This window comes from Callospermophilus lateralis, chromosome 9 (assembly GCF_048772815.1).
Source record: "Callospermophilus lateralis isolate mCalLat2 chromosome 9, mCalLat2.hap1, whole genome shotgun sequence".
In the NCBI taxonomy this organism is placed as follows: domain Eukaryota; kingdom Metazoa; phylum Chordata; class Mammalia; order Rodentia; family Sciuridae; genus Callospermophilus; species Callospermophilus lateralis.
In genome coordinates this window covers 9112018-9126084 of record NC_135313.1, presented here as the reverse complement: position 1 = coordinate 9126084, position 14067 = coordinate 9112018, and the positions used below count along the sequence as shown (strand labels likewise).

At 34.1% G+C, this 14067-nt stretch overlaps 1 protein-coding gene across 18 annotated transcripts in view; it reads right to left on the bottom strand.

Annotated features, from left to right (window-relative positions):
• Trip12 (thyroid hormone receptor interactor 12) overlaps window positions 1–14067 on the bottom strand; it is a 147956-nt gene that overhangs the window by 24653 nt on the left and 109236 nt on the right. For 12 of the 18 annotated variants that reach the window (XM_076866231.2, XM_076866226.2, XM_076866232.2 and 9 more), the window contains 12 exons: window positions 13752–13980; window positions 13337–13455; window positions 10856–11063; window positions 8482–8582; window positions 8137–8311; window positions 6920–7061; window positions 5547–5738; window positions 4355–4506; window positions 2744–2916; window positions 2192–2265; window positions 1302–1501; window positions 567–694 (listed from right to left, as the gene is read on the bottom strand). In XM_076866231.2, coding sequence (XP_076722346.1) covers window positions 567–694; window positions 1302–1501; window positions 2192–2265; window positions 2744–2916; window positions 4355–4506; window positions 5547–5738; window positions 6920–7061; window positions 8137–8311; window positions 8482–8582; window positions 10856–11063; window positions 13337–13455; window positions 13752–13980 — 1893 coding nt within the window. The remainder of the gene's footprint in view (window positions 1–566; window positions 695–1301; window positions 1502–2191; window positions 2266–2743; window positions 2917–4354; window positions 4507–5546; window positions 5739–6919; window positions 7062–8136; window positions 8312–8481; window positions 8583–10855; window positions 11064–13336; window positions 13456–13751; window positions 13981–14067) is intronic. The other 6 variants (XM_076866233.2, XM_076866234.2, XM_076866237.2 and 3 more) reach the window with 1 other exon arrangement.

The window sequence follows — 14067 nt, the reverse complement described above, 5'->3', positions numbered from 1 at the left end:
AAAAAATATTACTATAATGCTCTTATTTCCTTGGACCAGGGAAACCAGTATCCGAAAATTACTGTAATGGGATTGGCTCCATGTTAGGCTATGTTACTTAACTCTAAGGTATTCTTACCATCATATAAAATATGGTGAGACTAGGGTGCCAAATTATAGTAGTACTACTACAAGGGAAAATAAGTCACATGGGATGTGACTGTGCTTCATTTTGTAGCCATTATATCATGTCATTCACTTTTTAGTTTTTCTATAATTTGTTAGATTAATAATTATAACGAATGACAAAAAAATTAAGGGCCAATCTACCAAAACCAGTCACCAGTCTCTTCTTTAGTGAGTATGTTCTACTAGTGAAATTTGCTTCACCCTTCATGAAATAACGAGTTTTTTGGATACTTCTCATTTTCTATATACTTAAGTCAAGGATTTGATTCAAACCAATCAAACTATTTGTAGTAATTCATTTCTAAACTCTATTCACTAAGACTTCACTAGGTATATTTCACATATATTTAAAACCATGAACACAAGAAGACTCCTTTCCCCTTTATGCATCATCTTACCATGCCACAACTCATCATGCTTTTTTGCATTTCTAGGGGAAGTTTTTGTTGGAGCTGTTTGGGCTCTTCCTCTTTTACCACCAACACAATCTTTATTACTTTCTTCATCTTCTCTCACAGGTTTGTACCTAAAATGATAAGGCAGTGTGTAAAACAAATGTAGATTTTAAAACTGCAAATTATTCCTCAAAACCAAACAGAGTTCCCTGAACTCTGTGAAGTCTATGTTGTCTCCCTGTAGTTTGGATTTAGAGAATTACCAATGGGACGGCTTCCTAGAAGAGACCACATTTACCACCTTCCTAGGAGAGGCCACCTGAGATTTCCAAGAGTGGCTCTGGAAGAAAGTCTCTCTTCAAATATAAGTAGTCACACTAACAGGCAATGCAGCAGGCTACATCCAATAATGCCTCTCTGAAGTCAAAGATGCCAAACTTCCTATTATCTAATGCAATATCACCTTATGAAAACATTTTTGTCTCAATTAAAGAGCCGAGATACATCTAGAAAGGTAAACTGTCATTTATTATTGCCCTTGAATAAGTTTTCTAGTAGACTGAATGAGGAAGCTACATACACACACATATGTGCACATGATTACTTGAAGTGGCTTTTCATAATTAAAACACAGAACTTAAGGTACAAAAGCCCACCATGACTTTGATATGAGTTCCAAGACATATGAACAGTTTTCAAAGTTCATAAAATACCAAAAGAAATAATTTTCACACTTGCCATATTGTATGAGTCTTTGTCCAAATACCAGCTCTCCCTAGAGGATTGCTCTCATCATCCGTGGACTCCCTTTCATCTTCAGCCTGTATACTGAATTGCCGTACTGCCTGATACACAGTCATGTTATATGGTAGCAAATGTTCTCCAATGTAAAACTGTAGCCTGTGTCTTACATTTCCTGAATTTAAGAACTGAGCAGCCTGAATAAAGCAAAGGAAAATCAATTTAAGCTATAGGTACTGCCTTTGTACAGTTGACCACCCTTATCTGTCAGAGTTACATTCTAGGCTCCTCAGTGGATGTTTGAAAAAACAGACAGTATTGAAGCCCCCATATAGGCCAAGGATCCCTTTTGGAAATGCTTGGGATCAGAAGTATTTCAGGTTTGATTTTTTTTTTTTCCTTCAAATCTGGGGATATTTTCACATATATCACAAGTTATCTTGGGAGTGGGATCCAAGTCAAAACAGGAAATTCAAGTTAGTTTTATATGCACTTTATACACACAGCCTTGAAATTATATTTTCACAATTCATTTTGACTATAACCTAAGCCATGATGTCCAGAGTACAGAATTTTCCACTTGTGATATCATGTTGGTGCTCAACGTTTCAGACTTTGGATTTTCAAATTAGAAATGCTTAATCTGTATGTACCACATTTATTCCTATATACACATAACTATGATAAAGTTTAATCTATAAACCAGGTACACAGTAAGAGATTAATAATAAAATATATAACTATCACAATATACCGTGGTAAAAGTTATATGAAAGTTACTTAAAACTAATGAATTATTTCTGGAATTTTCCACATTATGTTTTCAGACAGTGGTTGACAATGGTTAACTACTATATTATACAACATGATGGGACTAGTAATCTTACCAGAGACTCGTCTATTTCCTCATCTGATCCATCATCATCGCTGTCTTCATCATCTTCTCTTACTCTTCCATACCCTAAATACAAAGAAGAATGTTAAAAGTCTAATAATTTTACTGGGTGAAAGAAAAGCCTATATGTACTATTAAATTGATATTTTTTAAGAAAAAAAATGTTCATATCATAGTCTGAGCTATAAAACAGAAAGAGCTAAGAAAATTCTCAAACACAAAATGACCTTTCTATTGCATTCCAACATGAAAAATTAGTTCTTCTCAATTAAGCAGTCAACCCCTAATAAGTACAACATGTCCCTATAATAAGAAATGGCTGGGGTATGGCTCTGTGATAGAGTACTTGTCTAGTGTTCACAAGGCCCAGGTTCTATGCCCAGCACTGCAAAACAGGAAAAAAGGGGGCTGGTTGAAAGAAGAAACACAAGTTGCTATTGTCTAGATTTTATCAGAAGCAGCAAATATGGAAATAGTGTGCATCTCTCTCACTACTAATTCCATCTCAAATACACAGATACACAAATGCATATATGAAAAGTACCTCTAACTACAAGGTATCTCTCAATAGCTTGTACCAAAGCCAGGGGGTCGATCTTGACAGGTCCACCCTTCCACTGCTTCACATTTGCACAGTCAGGATGTCTTTGTAATTGGCATTTCAACTGATGTGTGTTGAAAAATTTTAAAGCCTGTGATCCTCTGTTGAGAGAAAAGCTCAAAATAATTTATGAAAAAAAGTTATTCTATTATTTTCCATAATTCATACACATTAATTCAAATAAAAAGTAATATATTCATTTTCCTAGAGCATAAAAAAAGCACTTATAGTTCCATAAATGAGAAAGCCAATAAAGCAATTTATTATAGTAAAAGCTACTAAGAAGTAAAAAAGATGAGTGTGTATGCACACATCAACATTCAGTTTGTCCTACCATGAATCTATATGAGCAGAAATACCACACCATGGATATTTGGTTGTACCTCTGAAATTAAAATTTAACTATTTGAGCATACCCACTTGTATAATATTCTGTCCTTTCATATTAAATTCCATTAAAAAAAAATAGAGACCTCTGTTTTTGCTGCCAAAGATTTCAGCTATGAAGTTATTTTAAAAACTAACCTTTGAAATTTATTTTATCATATACTCTAGAATGAAAACAGTTAAAGCTACTGCACTTAACATCTGGTAATGATGCTTAATATCTCATTTCTGAAAAGTTCTATCCCATTTCCACTAGGCAAGAGTTAGATAAACAAACTTAAAATGTGTTTTTCTATAAGATTATATAAAAGCAAATAGAAGTATAATATTCTATTATATACATATTAAGCATACATATTTCATACAAATTTAACAGAAATGAAAAGCTTCATGGTTTTTCTTCAGCAGAGCTGAAAATATCCTTTTATGTCATAGTTACTGCAGGACAGTATAATGATCCAAAATGAATACATCATACTACATTTTAACTTTCAAAGGCAGTAAACAACCCTACTCTATGTGTGATAGCTTTATTTAAAAATATGTGCTTTTTGGTCAATCAAAAGTTCTCAAATGTTTTTAGAACACCTCAGACTGTGGGTTTTAGAATGAAACAGATTTCTTATTTTCAGTCACAATACTCCATGATGTCTGTAACATTCCAAAACACACAACATATTAACTTTTACAATCAATTCTTTCTGTAATCCCACAAATTCTTAAATCTACATCATAAAAAAAAAACCCAACAACTTCTGTCAATACAACTTCTAAATTAGACTTACTTGTTAAAAACCCATCAAAATATAAGGTTATGACAACTTATATATGGAATCAGACTGTGTAAATATTTTATTATTCATATCCACAAAATTCTTGCAGAGGCTTTATATATTAAGGTATATCAATTTAAGGAAAACTAAGTTTCTTACAAAAGTTGCCAACAGTCACTGGTTTCCATACTTTTAAAACATCAGACTTAAGACACATGGTATAATCTTAAAGATAAAAAGCATTCAATTCTTTCTTTAGATACACAGTTTCTTCAGTCATTACAGAAGAATATTCTTCAGGCAGACCAAGACTTTACCAGACCCCTTGCCACTTTACCTTAAAATAACCACCAAATTTCCAGTGGCAAGGGCATACCCAAGCAATGGTCCTTACCTGCCGCCTGTCCCATTTCCACTAGGGAAATCATGCACTTTGACTGGAAATTGTTCCATCTGGCTGAGGCAATTGTTCATCTTGTGAACTAATGCCAGCAAAGGTGCATTACCCACTGGTTCTACTCTTCCAATGGGCTCTTCTCCAGGAAGCTAAAGTTATAAATAAACCATTGGTTAAGTGAGGTCTTTTGAGAATAGAATACTACTCCCACAAGAAAATTTAATAAACAGTTTTAGGAAAAAGAATTATTCTACTTATTTTTATCTTTTTCCTCAAGCATGGCATAAAACATCCAATGGTGTCATGTTATCTATTTAATCTCCAATAAGCATCAACTGTGCATTAGGTAGTCCCATAAATTAAAATAATACAAGCAGTTTCAAATGCTTGTGAGCACTATAAGGGCATGGTTAAAGAGTTCTGCTAATACAAAAGAGTAACCTGTAGGCCCAATACCCAGATAATCCAGAAAGAAACTTCCTGAGGGAATGCTTCTCTAAGGCACCTATAAACAGGAGAAAGTTAAATTAAGAGAATTCAAATGTAGTCAGTGAGTGAAGAGCGGGGAGCCAGCCTGTGGTTCTTGGATGTATAATCTACATTATAAAATGATGAAGGAGTACACTTGAATGGAACTGCTAGGACTGTTTTATGTACAAAATGGAAATATTTTATAGCCTGTTTTATGGCCATAGCTACACTATATCTACCTACTTTCCTAAAAGTAGATATTGAAAACTAAAACAAATGTTGAGAAGAAAAAATAATAAGAGGTAAGAGATTAATGGCTTATCTTACAGGTGGGAGAAAACACCTCAAGGTACCATAACCAGGGCTGGGATTGTGGCTCAGTGGTAGAGTGCTCGCCTAGCATGTGCAAGACCCTGGGTTCGATCCTCAGCACCACATAAAAATAAATAAAATACTGTGTCTAACTATAACTGGGGAAAAAAAGATACCATAACCACACAAATTAACATGGGCTTCATTAAAATCACCATTTCACTGATTTACTATTTACTTTGATACATAGCAATTCAAGGAGCCCAAATGTATTATAGCAAGGCAGAAACTTGCATTGATATCCTGACTAACATCTATTATAAATTTTATTACTGGGATGAAAACACATGCATTAGTGAATACTGACTCTGATATTGAGATACACAAATATTATTAGACAACTTACTGGAGAAGAAAAAAATACATGAAGGAATCTCTTTAATCTGATCTCTCTGCTCACAGCATCCTTTTCACTTTTAGATGTCAAATATAGCAACAGCTGCTTCACGAATCCACTATGCTGGATTTCAAATGACGAAACATCTGATTCTGAGACTATGCTACGGATTTCTACAAGGCACTCAGCTCCACCATCCACCTGGTTGGGGGGTGGGGGGGGAGAAGAGTTGTGAATAGTATTTCTATATTGACTTAAACAACACTTATTAACACAAAATTCACATTTCCCCAGAGGGAAATAAATATATTCTCAATACCTTTAAAAAAGAAGGATAAAGCTAGGGACAGTGATGCAAAACTGTAATCCACGTAAGAGGCAGGATTACAAGTTTGAGGCCAACCTCAGCAACTTAGTGAGACCCGCCTCAAAATTTGCAAAAAAACTACATTAAAAGGGCAGTGGGGGTGGAGGTGGTTGTGGCTAGCGGTAGAGCGCTTGCCCAGCACATTCAAGGCCCCTGAGTTCAATCCTCAGCACAACATAAAAGTAAATAAAGGTATTGTATCCAAATACAACTAAAAAATAAATAAATATATTTTTAAAAGGGGATGAGGGATGTAGAGCCCAAAGAGGTCAAGGGAATGATACATTCTTAATAAATCCATGAAAAATACAATCTGATACCAAGACACACAAGAAAGTTATATATTACACGAAAAAGAAAATCTATTCAAAATAACAAGGGGGAAAAAAAAGATCTACTTATTTAGCCAATGTCATTTTCTTTAAAGAGGAGAAAGAATATAAATTGAAAAATAAGAGGATATACTACCAGAAGGAAAAGATGACCTAAGAATACAAAATATGACTTCAAGTTAACACACTCAAAATCCTAAAGTAATGGATGATTTCTTAGAAAAATTAAACCAAAGTTGTTCAAAGTACATAAACACACCCCTCCACCCCCCGCCAAAAAAAACCCATCATATGAAACGTACAAGGATTGTTAAGCCTCTGCCCCCTCCAACATTATGAGATCCCAGGTGGAGAAAAGCATGGGAGACACCAGCCAACTTTATTATTATCAGTTCAAAAAGGTTTAGAAAAGATATATGCTTGAGGGACATTTCTGAAATTTCTTCATTTATCAAGAAATAATGGAATGTGAAGAAAAGAAAGTGAAAGATTAACTTTCTACTACATTTCATGACAAGATGATGAATTACAACAGTCAAGAGACAAGAAATGTTAGTAGTAAAGATACATATTTGATTAAAAAAAAAAAAAGTAGACCCATGATAGCTAAATCCACAGAAAACGGGAGAGTCATCAAGAAAAGAAATAGCAAGAATAAAAAGATGCTGAAAGAGACATGATACCTGGAGGTTGAGTTGTTCAGTTGCAGCACAAAGTCTCTGAAGGACATTCAGTGCAGGGTTGCTTCCATCCATATTCTCAGAACTAAAATAACGCTCTACAAATTTATGTGCCTGCTCCTTAATCCAACCTTTAATTTTTTCTCTACAAGGAAAAGGGAGATATTAAATTCTCAGTGTTTATATTATGAGTTTTGATAGAAAGAAAGTAAATAACCACATTTAAAACGCTTTCTGGCCTAGGCTCAGATGAATAAATTCAGGTTCCATAGTAACCAAATTGTTTCACTTTGAGGTACTTAAAATACATTTTAGGTCATTACTTGAACAGTAAACAAGATATTCTAATTTCTTGTTACTCTACCAAGGTAATGATTTCCTAAGTGTTTACCAAAATGAAATTTTACATGGTTGTTTCCTAAAGTACAGACATATCCAAGGTGTCCTTACTTGTGTTCCCTGGAAAGCTGAAGTAAAAAACTATTGAGAAACATGCACCCTGTAGATGTGTGATAAGGTATGACAAAAAGATCTGGATTTTAAATTACAAGTGCTGGTGGTTTCAGAAATATATATGCTTAATTATTTTTATTAACTGAAATTCAGAAAAAAAAACTAAAAATCACCACTTTTTTTAAAGTGTGTATATTTTCTCAATGGCATTTAATTTTTTGAAATTTCTCATTTACAGAGAAAGTTACATGTTGGTATTCTATATTCAGAGCCAAAAAACAAAACAAAAAAACTCCCAAAGACCTCTAAAGCTAATTTGTAAATTAGTATGAAATAGTTTAGCTGACAGTTCCAAGTTCTTAAAAAGAAAAAAAAAAAAAAAAAGATTCTCCTCCAAATCCTTACATTCGATTGAAATGGGGAGAAAATTTCTGTCATAAAAACATGTGTGGACAGAAAATACCAGCTTTTCCTTCTCTAAAACAAAACGAAGGGAAAGTTTCCATCCGGAACATAATTTGGTTTTGAATATATATATATTACATTTTAAAACTCAAGCTGGGAGTAAGATGCAATGTAGGAAAAAGCCAGATGCAGGGTTCATGAATTGAAAATATACCTCATCCTTGAGCTATGCCACTTCTGAGAACAAATTAAAGTTCTGTGTCCACGCATCATCTCCACACAATAAATGTGCTGAATGAAACAATGTTAAGGTTTCTGATATAAGAATAGAAGCAAAACAGAATTAACCCCCCCCACTTCACCTATTATTGGATATTGTGTCCTTTGAGGCAGCTCTGGCAAGACCACTAACTCCTGCAGTTCGAGCGGGCTCAATGTTGTTACTGTTGGACTGTGCACTTAACCTTCCCCATGTTTTTGGATTCAAGCTTGCCAGGAAAGATGATTTAGGTGACTGAGTAGTAGTGGGGCTTTTAGCTATGAAAAGAAAAAGAACAGTTAAGTAATTTTAGCATAATTAATGAGAACCACAGAGTTTAAGACTCACCTCCCTAATGCATTAATTAATAAAAGAACTAACATCACTGAGTCTTCAGACTCAGTATTTACTATCTCATCTTGCCCCTACAGTTTCACAAAGGAATTACCTTGATTGTCTACTTTGTCATCATCTCTTGGAGGTGAGTACTTTGGCCTTCTTGGCCCTCGTTTTGGCAGTCGTTTTCTCTTTAGAACATCACTTAATCGACTAATATGGAAAAATATGGGATAAGTTTAGTAATCACCGCTAAAACAGGAAGCTAAAATAGCAAAAATAATGAATCACAAAATATTACACTGAAATAGGGTAACTTTCATTTAGTGATTATTTAATAATGCTGACTCCGTACCAGTCATGTTCAAACTGGTACTGATAAAAGAAATGATTAATAAGGACTAAAAATAAAAAAAACTAGAATATCTGATTAATCCTCTATGTGATCAGCTTTATTTTCAAATGTGGTGTATAAAGTATATAAAACAAATATAATAAGAGCTAAATTAGTAAAAGTTGTGTGAAGAGTAGTCAAATATGAGTACTAAATTTCTTCCTAATCTAAATGATAACAATTAAAATATGCATGGCACTTGGTGATCACACAATCAAAATTCTTTCCTAACTGCTTACACTATCCTACACAAAGTTGTGCACCAGTGGGAGTAACAAACTAAATAAATGAGCATATAAACACTTCAGTGGGGGTTTTTAAAACCTATGTATGTATCTAGTTGAGTGACAGTGTAAGGAAACTATTTTTAATTAGAACCATGATTGAAACTGAACTGTCTATAGCTACTGTTCTTAACAACATTAGAAATAATTTTAAATCGCAACAGATTCTTTAAATAACAAAACTATGTAATATGAAAAAGATGAAATATTTGGGTTCTTTCAATTCTCAGCACCAAAATAAACAAATGAATGAATAAATACATAAATGTATGCTTCACTTCTATTAGTCTGTGGCTCAAGTAAAACTGAAAAAAATAGTTGGAAAAATCCTTCTACATCTGACATTTCTACAGCACATGTTTAATGATGTGTTCAAATATGCTTGATAATCAAGAAAAATGATAAAACTAAAATATGATAGAACAATTTCTACTAACCCTAACTGAATTAATGAACTTGAAATATAAAACCCTTTAAAACTCTGAAAATACTTTTAAAGTTTCTCTTTCTTTGGAATAATCAATTGTTAAAATTCTATAACCAATCAACTTCTTAGAGTGGCTCAACAATACGGCATTTACCTGAGCTATATTCTAGTACCCTGAAATTCACTTGTACATTTATGATGGATGTCTCAAACACTGTGCCTGTATCATATGGCAAAATCCTACAATAACAGGTTTACTGCAGCCGCCAGGGGTGGGAGTGGGGCTAGGGAGGAAGGAGGAGGGATGATGTGTGGCTAGAAGGGAAAGCAACACATGAGGGAAAAAAATACATGTGCAACCACAGAATTGGGAAGGTGGTGAGCCCCCACTATTCTCCTGGCCCAGTCTCATCAAACTTGGCCAATAACACAGATACCACCAAAACTAAGGAGTTTTCCTAAAATAACACTCACAGTTTGCTACAAAGCCTAGAACCACTAAAATTTGTCTTTAAGCTAGAGTAGACAACTGCCAGCAGGTGGCACCAAAAGCAGCTCTATCTCTACAACTGGTGAGCTGCACAGGATAATGCTACCCTTTAATTTTTGAGCCCCACTTACTGTTTCTGTTTGATCAAGACTTACTCTTCAGTTAAAAAGGAGCAAAATTACACAGAGAACATCCCAAATCAGGGAGGACATTCCAAATTTCAGAATCTTTTCATCGTATACCATTCTTATAGCAATATTAAAATTTCTAACACCAAAGAAACAAAAACCCTTTTAAGAAAGTGTGATGTTTCCAATTCAACAATATGAAAATCAATGAGGGTTTGCCAATATTATTAACATAGTACAACAGAGATAAATTAGTGGAAGTAGAGATTTCTTTAAGAACTACCCATTTTCATTTGTTAACGAAGCAAGATATTTGCTTCTATTTACTAATTAAAGATAAATGGAAAATCAGTTATCTTTGCCTTGTCTAGAACTTCAATTTTTAATATTTTTCACAGTATCAGTACCTAGATGTCTCAAAGGTTATATTTATACAGCAATACAGTAAACAATCACAAATTATAGAATGAGAAACTAAAGCCGAAATCCTATATCTGTAATGTTGTGCAATTTACTAACGTCTCTGAGCCTTTTATGTCAATGGAAATAGCACATATCTCTTGTAGTTCCAAAACAAGGCCAAATAAAAATAAAGCAGCTTTTCCCAAAATATTTTCCTTTTACCCCTAAATGTCTAACAAAAGATAGAAAAACAAAATGCTCACTTTCTGACATTCTACCATTTAAATCCCTATTGAGTCTCAGGTACCAAAGGAGAGCTAAAGTCAAAGATTATAAAAATCATATTGAAAACCTCACTTACCCTTGAGGGCTTAGATCTAAAGAATCATCTCTGCTGTGCTGCAAGCTGGGAGATCCCAAATCAGCTGTGGCATTAGTGGCAGCTGTGGCTGTTCCACTGCTGACTGATGTTGTGGACCCCAAAGATCCTGACCCATTCGTACACGCCTTTGGTGGACTTGTCAACAAAGACTCTGATTCCGCTAAATGTTTAACTTGATGCATTACACCTTTATAATAATGGGAATGAAAAGGAGCTGGTTTCAGTTAGGAGTGAGGGCCACCTCCCACCTTACAAAATCCCTAATCAAACAATAGCTGGCAAATGGGGGAAAGTTTAGAAGCCATGTATTTCAACGTGATTCAGTCTAAAAAAAAGATATTTATATTGATATGTTTTCTTAGATTATAGGCAGGGTGCACACATTTACAACCCCAGCTACTTGGAAGGCCAAGGAAACAAAAGTTTGAGTATAGCCTCAACAACTTAACAAAACTCTGCCTCAAAATAAAAAGTAGAAAGAGATACAGATGTAGGTTACTGGTAGAGTGCCCCTGGGTTCAATACATAGTATTGTACAAAACAAAAACAACCAGATCATATAAAATTTAAGAGGATTGCAAATAAAGTCCTACTCAGGGTTCAGAATATTCATTATAAAAAAATCAATTACAGAAATATAGTATATCTTATGATATGATCAGTCAGGGGGAGGGGGAGGAACATAGTACTGTTTTATAACTTCAAGTGCTACAAGTTGACACTGCTGTCCAAGATGGTGACTGTCACTGTTGGCGGCATATGAAGAAAGCCAAACTGTAAATTTATAAGGTGGGATTCTCATCTGGGGTGGGATCACAGAATTGTATATACATGAAGGCAAGGAAACTAAATAGAAATCTGAATGAATTTGAGGAAAAATAAACACATTCTCGTTGTGCTGAGGAAGACTCCAGATCTAGAGAAGAGAAGAGAAGAGAGGAAAGAGAAAGAAAGAGAAAGAAAGAGAAAAGAAAGAGAAAGAGAGAAAGAAAGAGAAAGAAAGAAAGAGAGAGAAAGAGAGAAAGAAAGAGAGAAAGAGAGAAAGAGAGAAAGAAAGAGAGAGAGAGAGAGAGAGAAAGAGAGAGAAAGAAAGAAAGAAAGAAAGAAAGAAAGAAAGAAAGAAAGAAAGAAAGAAAGAAAGAAAGAAAGAAAGAAAACTGTTCAAAACAAAGAAAAAGCTGGGCATGGTGGCGCATTGCCTGTAATCCCAGAGGCTAGGGAGGCTGAGAGAGGAGAATCGCTAGTTCAAAGCCAGCCTCAGCAAAAGCGAGGTGAGACTGTCTCTAAATACAAAGTAAGGGCTGGGGATGTGAATCAGTGGTTAAGTGCCCCTGAGTTCAAGCCCTGGTATCCCCCCACCCCCGCCCCAAAAGGAAATCAAACAGTGTTATTTAAATAAAACCTATTTTAATGATGAAAGCCTCTTCCCATTTTGTTCAATACTACTATATTAGGTTATCTATTTCATTCTCAAGACATGAAGAAATTAAGAACACAGTCGAAGAAAAAATGGTCAAAAGAACAGAAAATGAAACTAAAAAATTACTTGAGGGAGAAAATAACTTTTTCCCATGTCTCCATAAGACCTTAATATCCTAAAAGACCAGAAAGGCTTAAAAATTTTTCTGTTAAGAACTTCTTGATCAATTAGGTAATACTGATAGGTTTATCTCTGAAATCTTCATGAAAAAAATGGAAAAGTACCAGATCTACCAGGTTGATTTTGACATTCAAATGGTGCAAACTGAAGAACTTTTTTTTTAAAAAAAGAATTAAAAATTTATGCTCTAACGAGAATTTTTCTGGTGTGTTGATATGATTCTAAGAAACAGAGCAACAGGTAGGGGTGGGTGAAGCTTCACTGAATTGTACAAGGGGAATTAGGAAGAGGGATGGGAATGGGAAAGACTGTAGAATGAATTGGATAGAATGAATTGGATATAACTTTCCTATCTTTATATATGAATACATGATTATTTTAACTCCACATCACGTACACGACAAAAATGAGAAGTTATACTCCACGTATATGTGATATGTCAAAATACATTCTACTGTCATGTATAACTAAAAAGACCAAATAAAAATAAAATAGCTAGAAAACAAAAAACAACGAAACATTTGACTTTCTGAAGGAAACTTTATGGGTGGTCATATATTACCTATATGTTAAAAGTCCATAATTGATTTTAAATTTAGTATTTAAGGAAACATTCAACTCATTGAAAAATACTAAGTATTCATTAGTTGACTACATTAAAAAGCATGCTACCTGCATCTATATTATATACAAACATTTAGAAATACATAAAAGATACTCTACAGGCACTTAAGCTCTAACTATGTAAATATCTGGTACTTTAAAAAGCTCAGATTGTCTGTACATTTAAAACTATTTCTACTTAAATACTACCTAGACTGAATGATTGATCATTAATTTATTACAAGGAATGACATTACCTTCTCTTCTGAAGTAAACACTAAAAATATCAGGTAATTTCTGCATTAAAATTTCTGCCATCTGAAGTGCTCCAACTACTATCTTCAGGTCTTGGCTTGATAGCATGGAAGCAATGTGACTAAAAAAAGAAAGCATTCATATATAAAAACTTTGTCTGAACTTGACATTATTTTTGGCCATACTACCTTAAATTTGAGAACAAAATATTTTTGTCATGAAACCACGCCACCATTCTAACATTTTTTCTTAAATTCTTAACTTTTATATTTTATACTTTTTTTATTAAAGTTTTGTACAGGGCTCCTATGCTCCAGTCATGTACATATTTTTTTCTGTATTCTGATTCTGGAGGTTCCTGAAATTATTTGCAAAGACTTGAATTTCTAAATGTTTTTACTATTTCCATGAACACACCTTGAAACAGCATGATTTTTCAGAACATCCTTCAGAAGTTCGGCATCCGCAAAATAAATTATTCTAAGAATTGCTCTAAGGCACTTATGTCTGACCGCAGGTCCTGCTGAGGAACTATACACTTCATAAAGAACACCAAATAATGTCTTAATAAAAGACTTAGCCAGTTCCGGATCCTCTTTCATAAGCTGTGCTCGAGCATCATCCTTCTTTAACTCTGAATATCCACCTGTTATTTAAAAAAAAAAAAAAGTACAGTTCTAAAGTGAAAAGATTTCAGAAACAATACACAATGTACGTATTTAAGTCAATGTAA